Source organism: Pleurodeles waltl, chromosome 4_2 (assembly GCF_031143425.1).
Source record: "Pleurodeles waltl isolate 20211129_DDA chromosome 4_2, aPleWal1.hap1.20221129, whole genome shotgun sequence".
In the NCBI taxonomy this organism is placed as follows: Eukaryota; Metazoa; Chordata; class Amphibia; order Caudata; family Salamandridae; genus Pleurodeles; species Pleurodeles waltl.
Window position 1 is genome coordinate 7718242 of NC_090443.1, and position 17549 is coordinate 7735790.

The following is a 17549-nucleotide window of genomic DNA, read 5'->3' on the forward strand; positions in this document are numbered from 1 at the left end:
CATGGGAGGAATAGGGGAGCGTATACGGTAGGAGACTTGAAGGGAGCTATCTGAGGAGAGAAGGAAGGCAAAAGGATGTTGTAAAAGTTAAGGTCTGGTTTAAAAGGACAATATACAGTTAAAATGTTAAATGATGTTTGTGTTTTAAACCCTGTCCTAAAAATAAATGACCTTTTACACCAACAAAGAGTGTCACTGTATGTATGTCCCGATGGAGGGGCCCGCGGAGAGAGAGACCCGGTCTAGTCTCTCCGCGGGTACGTTCGGGACGGGAGGAAGTGGCGCGGAGGCGCCCTATTGGTGGACAGGTAAGTAGGGGAGGGAGTTAGTTAGGGTATAAAAGGGGGGTGGAGGGTGGGGTCGGCCTCTTTCTCCGCGCCGACTAGTTAGCTAGGGGAAAGTTTTGACCACCCTCCCACCCTGCATAGGAAGGGAAGGGGGGAGGATGATATTTAGGTCAAGGAGGGTAGGTAGGTAGGGTTTTCGATAGCAGTCATTTAGGGCAGGTGATTTGAGAGGTAGCAGGAGATGGGGGAGGGTGGAGAGCCAGATGCAGGCTTGTCCACCCTTCCAGGGGGAAAAACAAAGAGGTGAAGGATCAGAGCGGGGGGAGGGGAGGTTTAAAGCAAGGAAGGCATGGGAGGAATAGGGGAGCATATACGGTAGGAGAATTGAAGGGAGCTATCTGAGGAGAGAAGGAAGGCAAAAGGATGTTGTAAAAGTTAAGGTCTGGTTTAAAAGGACGATATACAGTTAAAATGTTAAATGATGTTTGTGTTTTAAACCCTGTCCTAAAAATAAATTACCTTTTACACCAACAAAGAGTGTCACTGTATGTATGTCCCGATAACCATTTCTCAGTTAGGCGTATCCCTGCTGTAAGAGTTTACCCACAATGCCAGCCAGCATAACGAGAGTGGCTACTTGTAGGGGCGATTTTATCTGCGTCTTTTTTGCAAATCCTGAGGCTAAATGATGTATTTTAAAACACACACTTCTAATGAGAATGGCAGAAAAAGCAGTACATTTTAGACATAGGGTCTGTCATGTTACTCGTGAGAAAAGTGAAGAGTATCAATTCTGCCATATTACTCAAGCCACAGAATGTAATCGACTTGTAAAAAGGTGGATAGGATAGCTGTCACATTGTGACGTAGTAACCCGTCAGCCAAACTCTAAATCAAGCCTGTGATGCATTTCTAATGTGGTTATCCAATACTTCAAGTGAAATAATGAACCTCTCTTCTGAGCTGATGTGTAAATATTATTCTTCAGCATTTTGTATAGAGTAGTACCAATAGGTTTTAATGCAGATAACTGATCGATAGATTGTCACATACCAGGGCACAACAAAAGATTATATTGTGACAAAAAATAACCTATGCCAATGTAAAGAACTCTGCCATCTAAACAATATTGTACATTATGATTCATGTGTCAAGACAAATAGATTTCACAATACATCATATGTTAAGAGCAGCAGTGACCAACCCAAATCAAGAATATGCCCATCAGACATGTGGAAGCAGAATATGTCTATCAAGATTCATGAGACTGAATAATGTCCAGCAGAATTCATGCGACTGGAGAATATGACTATCAGAATTGATGAAATAGTATATGCCCATCAGGTTTCATGTGACAGAAGAATGTGTCCTTCAGAGCTCCAAGTAGCAGAATATGTCCATCAGAATTCAAATGCAAGTAGATTTGAATTTATGTGCAAGCTGTATGTGGTTCTCAGACAGTGCTTCCTTTGTAAAATAATAAGTGCTGGTGCCCAAAGTGCTGCTCAGAAGCCAACTGACAGCACTATTAAATGTCAGTACCAAGACTGTGTCGTTTCCAATTCACCTCCGACCTGTTTAATCTACTACCGGTCACACCAAGCCCCTTTATTTCATTCTTTCAGGTTTTTGCTTTCTCCCTTTGTGACTGGAGTGTCTTGCATGACATAGAATAGAACCCTTCTGACTCTCCAAGGACTCTGTATCAGTGTGATGTAAGTGCTAGACTAAAATGTAAGGAAAGCTTGGTTTAGAATGTTAGAGTTCACAGGTACACACAGGCATAAAGACATGTGATTTACTGCTACATGTGTGATCTAGTCATTCAGCGGGTACCAGGCCGGGGAAGTCGCTAAAACTGACGACGAGATAGGGGATAAGTATCCTGAGGAAGTACGTGGTCTCCTGGAGAGTTTGCTTTGGTCCAAGCAAACTGCTTGTGCGTGCCACATGCGCCTTCATCGAAGTGCATAGTTGACTGTTAGTGTATGTGGAGCCAAAGCGCAACTCCAGCTGATGTGAAGTACATTAATGAAAAGAGAAATTCAGGGAAAAGTCTATGCAAGGTTGGTCAAGAAACTACGACCTAGATCCTAAAAAAAGGTCCTGGGCTGCCACGCAAAATAAAGTTTTATGGTATATGGAGCATTAACTCTGAAGGTGGATTCAACCAAGTTTACAAAGCACATGTAAAGACAATTATCAGACACCAAATAGCACTGCAAGGCATAGATCAACCAGATGTAAGACAATATAAACTGAAGTATAAAAAGGATAAAGTAAGGCCCATATTTATACTTTTTGACGCAAACCAGCGCCGGTGCTGGTTTGCGTAAAAAAAGTACCGCCGGCTAACGCCATACCTACGCACCAGGCGGGCACCTTATTTAAGGATTGACGTTAGCCGGCGCTGCGGGCTTGGACAGAGTAAAAAAAAATGACTCAAACCAGGCAGCACCGGCGTAGGGAAAAATGGGGTTTGTGCGTCAAAAAATGGTGCACGTCAGGCTTGAGTCAAAAATCATGGCCCAAACCGGACGTGCGCCACTTTTTGACGCACAACCCCATGGTGCACAACCCCCAAAGACAGGAGTCAGGCCCCCTTGCCCAATGGCCATGCCCAGGGGACTTCTGTCCCCTGGGCATGGTCATTGGGTACAGTGGCATAGGGGGCCCCAAGTTAGGCCCCCTATATGCCACTTTAAAAAAATTAAAAAATTATCCTTACCTCAACTTACCTGTACTTACCTGGGATGGGTCCCCCCATCCATGGGTGTCCTCCAGGGGTGGGCGAGGGTGGCAGGGGGTGTCCCTGGGGGCAGTGAAGGGCACCTCTGGACTGCTTCCATGTTCAGAGACCATGGAAGTGAGCCCACAGGTCCCTTAACGCCTGCCCTCACCCAGGCGTTCAAAAACGGCGCGCATGAGGCTGTGCGCAGTTTTTTAAGGCCCGCCCCCTCCTGTGCGTAAAAATGACGCGGGAGTATAAATAAGGCGCACAGGCCTTAAAGTCATTTTTTGGATGGGAACGCCTACCTTGCATGTCATTAACGCAAGGCGGTTTCCCGCATCCAGAAAATGACACACACAGAGGGATTTTGACGTTCGCGGGGTCGGGTGTCAGAGTATAAATATGGTGTTAGGTTTGCGCCGAATGTGCGTCAAACATTTTGACGCACGTTCGGTGCAAAGAGAGTATAAATATGCCCCTAAATGTCTTATCAAGCCCACTAAAGAGAGTTGTTGCATCATGACCAACACTGGCACAAATTCCAGTGCACAGGGTTGTGCTAAAGGAGCGGTCCATATCTACAGCGGCCAGAAATTCAGCAAAATGTTGTTCTGCTGATGGAGACCAAGAAGAAAGGTCAAACCTCCAAGGGCTGTCCTGGATGACCCAGAGGATGAAACAACATCGGTCCTCAGTGATGAAGCAGATTTCCTGGGAAAGTTGACTGTGTTTGACAGAGCTCCACCCTTGATGTCAACCACTCCCATAAACAGTTAAAATGCTGCTGCCTTCCTAAAACCACCACCACAATTTGATCCCACTAAAAAGCAAAACATTAGTGATAGATGGACTGCAGGAATAGAGATATTTGAAGATATCATAGATGCACTTGAAGAGACTGATAGCAGGAAGATTGTCAAATACCTCAAAAATCTTGCTGGTGACGGTGTGAAAGAAATTATAAAGAAAATGCGAAGAACTGATGAAGAAGTCACATACTATCAGATTAAGAATGCGTTGCATCTCAAGTTTATTTGTGTACCAAATGTTAACTATTTATGATATGTTTTCAGTCAAGGATGTCAGACAGGTGGCAAAACAATTGATGTCTTTGTAGAAACACTCGACGTGCTCATCAAACACTGTAAGTTGAATTCATTTAATGATGAAGAAGCCATGAGGTTTAGAGTGATCGATGGATGCTTGTCTGATTTACTCTTACAACGAATGCTGAGAGAAACTCCTATCTGGAGTAAGTGTTGATGACTGACAGAGCAGAGAAACGTGCTGAGAGGCAAGCTGCCAACATGGGGGCCGGAGGTGCACAGAGCGAGTCAGTCATGTGTGTGAAAAGTAATTCAAAACAAAAGACTGAAGAACACAAAGTGATGTCTAAATGCAAAAAAAGAAGTTGTATGTCAGGTGTGGCTTTGCCTTTCCACATTAAGGATAGTTTCCTGCCATTGGTCAGATATGCAAAAGCTGTTGTAAAGAGAACCATTTTGTGATGATGGGCAGAGCGAAGGAAAAAGTAAGTGTGTCAAGGTGCGAAGACAAAATGGCCACTGGGACGTTCCAGGAGCAATATGTGGCCACAAGGCCAAGCGGTGACATCAGATGAGGCTAATAGATACTAAACAAAGTCAACCATCATCTAAATCATCAGGAAACAGTTCTTCCACCTCAATAATAAGTGAAAGTGAAGCAATTGATTGTGCCATGTCAATGCTTACCTCAGAAAAACGAGCACCTCACACTGGTCGCCTGTGAGGAGAAAAGTTAGTCAAAGAAAAGTCGACATGTCAAAGTAACAAAATCACACAAACACTGTCCAAAGATTACATTGAAAATAAATGGATGTTCAATACCTTTCGTTATCGATAGCGTGCTTCGATAAATGTAATGCCTGAAGAAAAGTTCAATGAACTGTCTCCGTTACTGCGGCTTACCCCGTCAAAGACCAAAATGTATATTTGGGCTGCATCAATTTCCATGAAGAGTTGAGGTTTGTTTAAAACGACAGTGGGACATAAAAAAAAAAACATACAAGCACCAATCACGTGCCTCAAGGTACAACTGCAAGTGCCTGCTTGCTCAGTTTCAGCACGGCTGCTGACATGGGACTGATTTCAGTGAAGTACAACATGAATGCTCATCATGAAACAGTAAGTCAATTCCGTTCATTGTTTCAGGGTTTAGAAAAGATAAAGACTATAAAAGTAAAACTGCATATTGATGATGATGTCTGACCAGGTGCTCGGAGACACAGATGAGCTGCTTTTAATTTACAAGAAGCTTTTGATAAAGAACTTGAATTGTTACTTAGGCATGACTTCATTGAATGTTCCACTTGTCCAACACAATGGGTTTCTCCCATAGTAGTAGTGCCTAAAAAGGACAATGAAGGAGCTGTGCGCTTATGCACTGACAAGAGAACAACATCCAGGGCCTCACATTGCTGACTTGATCATCCAACTGAATGGTGCCAACGTTTTCTCCCAACTTAATTTGAATAAAGTTTATCATCAGTTAGACCTTGAAAAAAGCTGCAGACATATTACAACCTTTTCTACACATGTTGTTTTGTTTGGATACAAAAGACTCAGGGCCTAATTTACAAAGTCTATGCGGCACACTGCACAACGGGGGGCATCATGTTTTTGATGCTCGGTGGCCCATTGTGCCAGCCCATATTTACAATGCTATGCAAAGCTACCTTTCATAACACCGCATGAAAGGGGCATTCAGTGGGTGTTTCTTGGGGTGTTACCATGCAACACCCATGGAATCGAAGGAATATGATGCAATCCCAGATTTACAAGTCTGGTAATGCATCAGCTTCCTACGTCACCTCAGGGGTGGCATAAAAGTGACACAATGGGGAGAAACATCTTTATATCTCCCCGTGGAAAACACACCTCTTGTGATGGTTTTTGTGCAGGAAGGTGCCCTTTCCTGCTGAAAAACAATCATCCCCACAACGCAGGCACCTTTGCACCATGGTGCAAGGGTGCCTGCTTTGGTGCTAGGCAGCAATTTGTGCACCAGCGCAGGGGGTGGGAACAGAAATGTCTTGCAGATACAGTGCATTTCAGCCTTTTCCTGGTGGCGCAGGCGGCGCAGCAAGGCACCTGCTGTGCTGCCCTGCACCATGGGCCTCATAAATGAGGCCTTTAGTTTTGGTGTGTCATCGGCTGCAGAACCTTTCCAAGACATCATATGATGCAGCATACAACCTGCTGTTAATGCATTTAACTATAGCAATGACATATTGTTTTTTGGAGCTACACAGAAGGAGCATGATAGTGTCCTCACATAAGTATATCAATTACTCAATGATGCAGGTTTGACTTTAAATGCAGACAAATGTGAGTTCAACGAAACAAAGTTGAAATTTTGTGTCCATATCTTTTCGGATGGGGGCATGAGCCTGATCCTGCAAAAGTACAAACTTTAAAGCATGCTGAATCCCCACAAGATATTTCCATGCTACGCTCTTTCCTTGCAATGGCCAGTTCCTGGTCACAATTCATAAAGGACTTTGCCACTGTCAGTGCTCCATTACGCGAGTTAACAAATAAAAATGTTTCTTTTAAATGGTCACAAGATTGTGAAAAAAGTTTCAAGGGAATCAATCAAGCCATTGAAAATGCTACAGAAATGTGGTACTTCAATCCAAGGCTTCAAAAAGAGATTGTGGTTGACGCCAGCCCTCTTGGATTAGGTGCTATACGTGCACAGCATAGTGAATGCCCAGATGCAAGATGAAATATTGTGGCCTATGCTAGTAGACGTTTGCCTCAAACAGAACATGAATGTTCACAGCTTGAGAAGTAAAGTTTGGCTGTAGTATGGGCATGTGAATATTTCAATGTATTCCTGTACAGAAGGCCTTTTACACTGGTAACTAATCATCAAGCTTTGCTGACCATCTTTAGCAATCAGAAAGCCAAGATGCCTCCTCGAACTGAATGATGGGGACTACGATTGCAAGAGTGCAATTATACATTTGTGCATTGACCAGGAAAGGATCAAAATCCTACTGACTACTTTTCAAGAGTGCCTATTCAAGATCATGGTACTTTATACAAAATGGCTGAGGCCTACATCAATTTCATTGTCAAGTCAAGTACAACAGTTGCTATGTCCTTAGCCCAGATTGTCACTGCTACCAGTCATGATAGAGACTTGTTAAATTTAAAAGACATAATTACACATCAGTCGTAGAATAAACACATTCAACCTCTCAGTAATGACGGAGAGTATCAAAAGTACAAAAATGGCAAAGATGAATTGTCCATAACTCAGGAAGGAGTTATACAGTGAGTATTGAGGATCCTGATCCCAAAGAGTCTACGTCAAAAGCTGACAGAAGTGTCTCACAAAGGACAAGAGAGCTGTCCAAGACCGAGTTTGGTTTCGATACCTAACTGAAAGTTTTGAAAAGAAACTTAAAGCCTGTCACATATGCAATTGCATGTCAACTAAAGCCACTCAACATACTCTATACATGTCAGAACTCCCTAAACATGTCTGGGAGAGAATAGCCATTAATGTATTTGGTCCACTTGACAATGGATGTCATTTAATGGGATTGTAGATGAATATTCATGTTTTCCTTTGGTCGAAGATCTATCATTCATGACACATGAAAAAGTAATTGAAAACTTGATGGCAGCTTTGCAACGAGGGGCTTACCAGCCATTGTGAAGTCTGACAATGGTCCACCCTTCAACAGTAAAGAATTTAAAGGATTTCTGGAGCATCTCAACATAAAGCATCAGAAGGTCACACTTGATAGCCACAGGCCAATAGACTTTTTCAGCGTTTTCTGAGCACGCTAAAGTAAGCAGTGCAGCGTGCAACTCTTGAGAAGCTCAGTTTGAAAATAGTACTGAACTCTACATGCTTATTATTCGACACCCTACTCAACCCAGGTGAAAGTCCAGCGACTTTGATGTTCGAGAGAGCAATGACAACCAGATTACTTCAATGGACCACTGACAGAGATAGAAGTGACAAAATGATTCATACCAGGGACTTGGTTCAGAAACAGAAGATGAAAGTCTATGCAGACAACAGACGATATGCAAAAGACCTCTCTTTCAAACAAGATTTGGTGATCTTTCAGCAGATTCACAAGAGAAAATCTGATGCTTCTTAGGATGCTGAACCTTTCTAGGTAGTGTCTACCAAAGGACAGATGGTGACTGCCCAACGACCTAGGAAGTCCAATACCAGAGAGTCTTCTCACTTCAGGCCTGTATTTCATCGGTCTTCAACTCAAGATGGTGAAAGAAAGACTGTTTCAGAAAACTCATTAGCTGTTGCTGATTCATTACTCTCTTTGGCAATCTCTGACATTGAAGACAACAGTTTACAGCTTCCAGTAATCAGAACTGATCAACAGATCAAAGTGCCAAGAAAATTTATTGAAGAGATATAGCTGTACATGCTTATATGTATAAATATACTTGTGTAAGTCTCCTGATTTTCGGAAAAGTTTGCAATTTTTTATTTAACAGATGGGGCGATGTCATGACTTGCATGATTTCTGGCTCCCCAAGGACTCCATATCAGTGTGACACAATCACTATAATAGAATGTAAGCAAAGCTTGGTTTAGAATGTTGGGGTTCACAGGTACTCACAGAGGAATAAAGACGTGATATTCAGCTCCATGTGTGGCCTGGTTGATACCAGGCTGGGGAAGATACTACAGCGACCTTATTGTGTCTTTCTCTTCCTCTTTTCCTGTTTGTATGCCTTTCCCTCTCTTGCTCTCGGGAAATGTCCGATGAGGAAACATAAGTGCCAGTCCCCAATAATGAGTCCTGGTGCCCTCACTGGTAACCACCAGCTCAAATTAAGCATTGTCCTCTGAATCCCTGTGCAAATGAATACTGTAAACTTAATTCATGTGCTACTCCTTTTTCCCTCAAGGTTAGATGTAGAGAGGTCAGCCGAATGACACTATCCTTATTATGCTAGAATGCTTGCTATATTGATGTCCAAACTTGAGTAGCAGGCAGCCATTTTTTGTCTGTGTAGTGCTCGCCCATCAGTTATTGTGCATCAAAATGTCACCCATTGACTATGTTTGACAGAATGGCTGTCCTTTTGCTAGAGTGCCAGCACCTCAGGTAGACCAAACAGAATATTTTCACATTAGTTACAGCATGTCAGTAAATTTGTGCAGAAGCTTTTCCTTCCATCACTTAGTGTGCACAAAATATCTGCATATCAATTACAATGCACAAAATGCATTCCTAATAATTGCTTTCCAAGAATGCCTAGCGAATGGTTGCTGTGCATAGAATATGTGCCAGGAGTCAATGGACCAGAGTGCCTGTGCCTCAGTTGCTTTACACAGAATGCCTTGTTATCAGCTATTGTGCACAGGACTGGATCTGATCCCTTCTCTAGTTAATGCCATCATACCTTGCTGTTAAACCTCTCTTGTCAATGCCCTGGGCAAATCACTTTCTTCCCTCTCATTAATGCTGCCCTATGATGCTTCCAGGTCTCTCCTGACTTCTCAACACTACTCCACAGTTCATTAGTATCACCCTGCTATGCCGCCATGTCTCTCTGAATCTTAAAGTGGGTACAATGAGCCCTTCTATTCCTGTTGATGCCACTCTATCATGCATGCCTATTGCTCCTCACTACTAGAAAGGATAGTTGAAAAGTTGTCTGTTCCCCTACCTTCAAGGTCACATTGGAGGGTCTATGCGTGATGCCCAACTGCCTCTGGAAGACCTGGTTAGTGGAGGTGTCCACGCCACGGAGCCGGACTGTGAAAGGATGCCATGGGGCAGCCTTGAGCTCTGCATAGTAGTCTCCAGGCTCATCCAGTGGATACAGCTTCAGGGCCTGAAGTTCATTGCCCTCTAGGTCTATCAGGGAGATGCTGCTAAAGTTGTAAGAGTTGTAGGTTGTAAGCCCAGTGACTGACAGTGTCATTACTGCGTTCGAACCTGCACAAGAGAAAAAGCCAGTAGTGTCAGAAGCGAAACGGTTAAAGTTACAGTTAGCATAAGTATATAGTGCACTTCTAGAAACATTAAATCTAGGCACAGAAACAATATCTGAGGAGCATTTGTTCAGCATTGTTCATTGTGGGGCACATACTCCCCTGTGATGGTGGTTGAAGGCAGTACCTGTATCACTCACATACTCAAATAACTGATTTCTATGTCCAAGAATAGTCCAATGCCATAATAACTTGATCATTGTGCCCTGTGGCAGGGCATCGGAATGTAATACTCACAGTTACGGTTGTAATATAGTTCCTAGCTGGAGTTTCCTTTCAATTTCATCATCTTACTGTTGTACTATGGGAGTTAGTACTCTGTCTGTGTTTAATTCATGACATCTAGACTACCACTAGTAAGATGACTGTAACAATAATAGCATTTTTTACATTTTAAGTCACTGTGGTGATATACCACTATAGTACATCAGAGTGCTGTAACAGAAGATAAGACATTTTGATAGAATGAAACAAGTGACTTTAGGAACATGTCAGAACCCCTTTCAGAGGGCCACAGGACACACAGGGGCTACTGGGCCCAACACTGATGATTAAGGCCCTTTACTCTTGATGTCCCAGGGCCTGACCTATTATGGATCCTGCTCACCTGGGCCAAGTACTTTTTTTGCACTTGACTCTCAGTGATAGCTGTGGACAAGCAGTCAAAGGCTCCCTCAACTCTCTTGGGGGAAGGGGTGTGGAAACCAGTGAGTGAACACGACTCATAACTCAAAGTGCATGGAGTAATGACAATAATGCAATATCCACACAAATACTTGCTTTTGTAAGAAAAATAAGTGTGTTATTTCTAACCTTAAACATGCAAAAGAATAACAGCATTCATGAGCAATAACATGATACCCTTGATGTTAGAATAGTAGTCGTTGTCAGGCAAATCTCTGTTTCACCCTCCTACTTATAACGTGGTTGGGGATATTCCCCATTCACTGGTTGCCTCATTCGGGAAATACGTACTAGTACGTCATACTCAAGACTTCCACTTTGACTTCTTAGGATTTAGGCAAAAGTCTCTATGGTGCCACAGCACCTTTAACAGCTAGTCCCACGGGGCCCCAAAGGCTGAGTGACAGTCTTACCAGTTCTGGCCACACAGAAGCACTCAGTGGTGCAGTGAGTGCCCTCTCCATGGGTGTTCCTGAGCCCTGAACCTTGTTACACAACAGGCATAAAACATATCCTTCAAGCAGAGCTGCAGGTTCATTCCAGTGATCTGAGCTGCTCCAGCTCAGCAAATGTGAGGTAAGTCACTTTTCCCCTAACAGGGGAAGGGAGAAGATTCGACCATCTGGATCCTGACAGGAGCCCCATTGAAGTCTTCGGCAGTGTCCTTGCAGCCCTCAGGGAATCCATCAAGTGAAGATTACAGTGTGTGAGCTTGACCCATCAGTCACAGCAGTAATCCTCCCATCTGGGCAAGGACCTGAACTCTCGGCCATAGTGGTACCAGCAGTCCGTCCTGACATACGGGGTTGCTGTGTTACTTACGGTCTGGATGCAGAATCTTCTGGTGGGATGGGCCACACTACAGTGGCCCCTCCTGGCATACAGGTTTACCGATATTGGCTGAGATAAGTCTCATGCTACTGGACCACAGCAGCAAGGCGGTGTGGGCCTAGCGCTTCCCACACAGCGCTCCCTGTACAGCTCAGATCATGGAGCCTCCTCCTTGCATACAGGGGTCACTGGACAATTAGCCATTCTCTTCACACCTCACTTTGGGGATCCTCTCTGTAGGGCTCCCCACTGGATCTCGCCCCCTCCAATGCTCTCCTGTTCTTCACAGGGCTCACTGATCTTGGCAAGCAGGCAGGAGCTGGTGCACTAGGGTCCAAGGTAGGTGATCTTGGTTTCCCAGGGTGATGTCCCCTCACCCAGCAGGTAAACTAACAGGCCTTGGCCCCCAGTCCTGTTCACAGGCAGAAGTCCTGCAGAGCTTAACCTTCTCACACAGCCCATAAGGCTGCTTGGGAGATTATACAGTTTGGGATCTCAGCCTCCCCTTTTTTCAATTAATTTTCAGACACCAAAATGTGATTTAGGGTCTGAGTCTTTGATGTTTTATGTTGGGGTTCAGCTTCTTTTAAAGTGTACTCCTTTCCTTTCCTTCTTTCCTCATGAAAGGCTAACTGTCACAGCAGGCAAGACTCCGGAGCTGATTGTCCCACAACACAGTTCATGGGAGTGACCAGAGTTCACACCTGGATGTCAGACACAGTAATATGGTTCATTCTGGGCTCCCAGGCGTACTGTTTTTGATTCCCTTACAAGCCACACCTCCTTCCTGAGATGTAACCAGGCTTCTTCCTTGTGCTCTATTAATGAATTAAAGAGCAACCTTTTGAAGTGTAAAGGGAGAGTGTCTTCCTACCTTCTTTCAGTGTATGTCCCAACCACCACACAGGAATGCAGCAATACTCAAATTTGTCTGACGGGATTCCTCTACTCCTCACGGATTCACCAGGCAGGCCTGGGCTTTCCAAAATGGAACTCATGGACCTCCATGTCATGTACTTTTATAGACACACTTACACTATACACTATACAAGTATATTCACAGCATACGTACTCTCTAGTGCTGTCACTCATGCATTGTACCACTACAGGCACACATGCACACAGCACACACTCTCAGTATGTGCCTAGTTCATAGTAGTGTAGATTTTCTGTATTGTATCAGTGTGTGCTATTTTCAAACACACACACACTGCCAGCACATAAGCTCACCATGTGCGATGCACAACACTTCACCCTTCGTGTAATTTACTTCCTGCAAGCACACATGTACCAGCACATGCTATCATTGTGCATGTACAGCACACTACAACATCTCTCATGCCATGTATTCCCAACAGGCATACATACACTCAGTGCATGCACTAACTACACATAACATATACTGCACAGTACACTACTGCTCTATCCCCTACTGCACCCTTCCAGGGCACACATACACACATTCACTACTTCTGCTCTGCACAACACCCCACTTCTACCTGATGTAGGCCAAGGGTGAGTTAAGCACACAGCAGCTGAACTTTTAAAAAGGTGGGTGAGCATGTACGCCCTACTCCAGTGACACAGGGTAAAAAGGAGCTGTTCACTACTACTGATCACTACACAGTATGCTGTCACCCCAACATTTGTGCTGTTTTACTCTTGGTGAAGATGGTAGCCTTCCAGCACTATGAGGGTAGCACTTTGGGCACCCTTCCTGGTACAACAAGACCTTAATCCGTAAAGCAGGTATAAGTCATGGCACCTACTCATGATTCGTGCTCGCCTATAATAAAAAATCAGCATTAGGGGTCCAGACAACAGTACAGTTGGGCACTAACGGCAGGTCTTCCTTGCTGTAACAATGCAGAGGAATTTTCCAAACACTTCTGCCCCTAGCACAAAATATAAGCTTCTAATTTTGCCCAGACTGAGCAGATGAAAGTTGCAGCATTTTCAGGGAGCCCATGTCTGTCCAAGGCAATATAAGGGCCACTTTATACATCACAGAGGCTGGGCTCAGTGCATCGTGTATAGTGACAAAGCAATGGTGCAATTGATCCTGAATGTGAAATTTAAATGTCAAATCTCCCATGTTAGGTAGTAAATGATGACCAAAACCACAGTGCGGTAGGCCTCTGCCCTCCTTTGCCACAATGACACTGCACTTACTTCACTCATAAATAGCTAGTCAATGATGCTGAACCAGACAATGTCGTTTTACTAACCCTTACCATTTTGGGATCCCGGAAATGGAATGCCTGGCAACTGAACATTGTTGCAGTTGGGTTCTTCTACCTTCGGATATTATGGACTTGAAGAAGGGCAGTGCCATAATTCCGAGAGGTATAACAATGACAAAGCAGCAAGGCCTAACATATCCTCTGACCACATGTACATCTTTTAACCACTGGCATCTCTTGGGGAGGGCCAAATTGGGCATGTGCCTCAGCACTATTTGTCCTGACCCCTCCTCCGTAACCCACTACCACTGCTCCTGAATGTGCCAGAAGGCAACACAGAAGAAACAGACACTACACCTTGCCAATCACATTAATTTATAAAACTACCTTTCATGGAAAAGCAGTGTTGTTTGCTTAAAGTGTTAATCTGACTTTGTATGTATATGTCCATACAGTTATATCTAAATACACATGTAGATATATGCATAAAAGACAAATGTAAACATTCTAAGGAAACATACATTTATCTTTTTTTAAATGGCCCAACCATTTTTCTGAGCCAATGAGTGCCCCACCCTTTAGCACCCCCGCCCCCCTCCCCAAATTAACTTCCAGAAACACCCATGTTTGTTAGGGGTAAGAATACCAATGTTTGTTAGGGTAACCAGTAAGGGGTAAGAACAAGTCGAATTAGACCTTACATCCACATAGGTATCTCCAACCCTTTCTGAAATAAGAGTTACTTTTGTTCAATAAACATCGTCTTGAGATACTAATATTATTAATGTTGTGATAGTGACCACATCAGACAAGATTATATTAGTGGCCACCATATACAAGATTACCAACAATGCTTTATCCGTCAGTCATATTTGCTAGCAGTAAAGTAAAAAAGGCTTTGTCAATGGGGCATGCCCTTATTTGTGTTGTTTCTAAAAATTGCTTCAGATTACAGACATGTTAGCATTTGTCACTTATAAGAGAGTTAAAACAGTACAGGATGTCAAAGTTCCATTAACCTTTCAATGTAGAACACATTTGTAATAAGCAGCGTAACATTACACGCTCATATTTCTACTGTAAACGCACATGATCCTCCTGCATGTATTATGGTATACATCAACATTTAGGCCCTCATTACAACCCTGGCGGTCGATGTTAAAGCGGCGTTAATACCGCCAACAGTCCGGCGGTAAAAAGAAAAGGGATTTTGGCCCTGGCGGTAACCGCCATCAAAGACCGCCACTTTAACACACTAACTGCCAGAGTGGTAACATCCGCTGGGCTGGAGACTTTGGTCTCCAGCCCGGCGACCGTCACAATCCCACCCTCGGGAATATGACCCGTGCCAAACTTACTGCCACGAAAACCATGGAGGTAGGCGCTATCAATGCCAGGGAATCCCTTCCCTGGCACTGATAGGGGTCTCCCCCGCCCTCTCCTCACAGTCCTCCCCCACCATCCCCTCCCTCTCCTGCCCCCGCACATATACACACCCGCATGCGCACCCGTATACACACATGCACACACGCATACCCACCACCACCCATGCATGCACACATACATATCAACACTCTGCAACACACACCAACAGACATTGTCACACACATTCATTCACAACACACAACACTCACAATCACTCATCCACGCACGAATTCAACGCGACTCACAGCCGCATGCACACATTCCATAACATACACACAACACCCCCAAGCCCCCTCTCCTGTCAGAGAACCCGACTTACCTGCTTGCAAGGGGGTCCTCCGGCTGGAGACGGTCCGCGGCGCTGCTGTCAGCAGCAGCGTCCACCAGCAAAACACCTCCAGGCCGTTTCATTGGTCATGATACGGTCGGTGGTGTTTTGCTGGCGTGGCGGTGCTGCTGACAGCAGCGCCGCCTTACCGCCGTCCACCGCAATGACCGTCGGCGGTGTTCCGCCTGCATTCTGGCGTTATACCATCAGCGGTCATGATACGCGTAGACGGCTGGTAGCCATGGCAGCGGTATGTTGGCGGCCGTTGCTGTGGCGGTAGGCGGTAGTTGCTGCCAATGTCATAATGACGGCCCTAGTTTGCATTTTCTCTGAATTTCAGTTGCCCTGAATGCACGCCAAGGTCATCTATCCCACAATGTACCATTTCAGTGCTTAAGCTGAAAGAATATAAGTGCTCATTATCAAACTTTTTTTTTTAGGATGTCACAGCCCACTTCTCCTCCTGGTGTGGCCTACTTCCACCACTGTCTTCGGTCATTCATTCACAGAGCCACCATATATTGTGTTCTAAGCAGCATTTTGGCTGTGGCTGACTTCAGAACACTAAATACAACCAGAAAAAGCCAAAGTACTATTTTAATCACTATTGTAGCAGGATCCTATTAATTCTTATCCCCTGGAGGCTAGTGATGTGATATTCCCATCAAAATTCCTCGCAGTCAGGCACTGTTGAAGTGATCATGGTCAGGCGCTATTGACAGGGGGACTCGTCAAGGCATCTGGCACTGGTATAGCACCTGTTGTGTGCTGCTCAGGTGCCCACCATCACACTCTTGTGGGTCAGAGCCTGAGACTCTCCAGCTCAGGCTTAGGAGTTGTTAATAACTCTGCAACTGAAGTGATTGTGTCACTGACGCAATAATGTCAATTGGAGGACCAGCATCTAGGATAATGGCTTCCTAGCTTCCCTGGAAGTGCAGATGGAGATGAAAACAGCTCCAATCTCTGTGCTTGAAGAGAACTGTGCCAAAAGGTTGGTCTCACTGGAAAGATGAGAAGCTCAGATTTCCAGCTATAAATTTCCTGGCCTGCAAAGTGCCTGATGCTCGGAGTGACATGTGATCACCTGGTGCTTCCACTAGACACCACTGATTACTTTTGAGGGGCAGCAGCTCTCCAAGCCATGGGTTTTTGCTCCACCCCGCTTTCACAATCAGTCTTTATGACCTGCTAGGGGGAGAATGGGGGTGTCTTCACCCAATGCCTCCCCCCGAAGGCCAGAAAGTCCACAAGCTACCAGTGAATTGTAATTGAAAAAAAAGGCCTGGGCACCTCACTGTGGCATAAGGCTGTGCCCCAAGCCAAAGGGGGGAATACAGTCTTTCTCCCCCCTCAGAAGGCAGATTGGAGGTTTTACCTCAGTACACCTCCTGGGTGGGGGGGGGGGGGAAGGGTGTAGAAAGCCCACTAGACATTAAAGATTTCTTTTTTTTTTTACAAAAAAAAAGAAAGGGATGTGGGTGTCCCACTCTGGCATAGGGCCTTAACCCCACCCAAAAGGGGGCAATACAGTATTCCTCCCCCGCCCAGGGAAGACTGAGGGGGTTGCTCCAATCTGCTTTGCTGAAGGTGTAGGACAGCCCTCTAGAAACCAGGAACTTTACTCTGTTGCCAAATAAATGGCAGAGGTAATCCACCAGGCATCAGGCCATACCTTTTAACCCTGCAGGGGGAATAGAATAGAATGTCTCCCCCCTCGCCCCCGGAGGGACAGATCAGAGTTTTGGCCCAACTGGGGGGGTGTCTGTAATCTGTCCCCATAGCAGGTAGAAAATCTACTAGACACCAGGGATTTTTTCACTGGCTCTGAAAAAGGTAGGGTGACCAATCTGACATCATCACTGAAGCGGCAAAACAGCCTTTCCCACCCTATAAGAGGAAATTTGAGGGTTTGCCACTAATGTGCCCCCACAGGGAGAGGGGGGTAGAAATCACACTTGACACCAGGTATTTCAAATTGCGCCAACAAAAAAGGATGAGGATGGCCTGCCATGGCATTGGCTGGTAAGACAAACTCAGAAGGG

General features: G+C 44.8%; 1 protein-coding gene across 1 annotated transcript in view; it reads right to left on the reverse strand.

The window, feature by feature from the left end:
- LOC138292040 (von Willebrand factor A domain-containing protein 7-like) overlaps positions 1 to 17549 on the reverse strand; it is a 344708-nt gene that overhangs the window by 20167 nt on the left and 306992 nt on the right. Inside the window, exon 14 of the mRNA XM_069230371.1 lies at positions 9726 to 9997. Coding sequence (XP_069086472.1) covers positions 9726 to 9997 — 272 coding nt within the window. The remainder of the gene's footprint in view (positions 1 to 9725; positions 9998 to 17549) is intronic.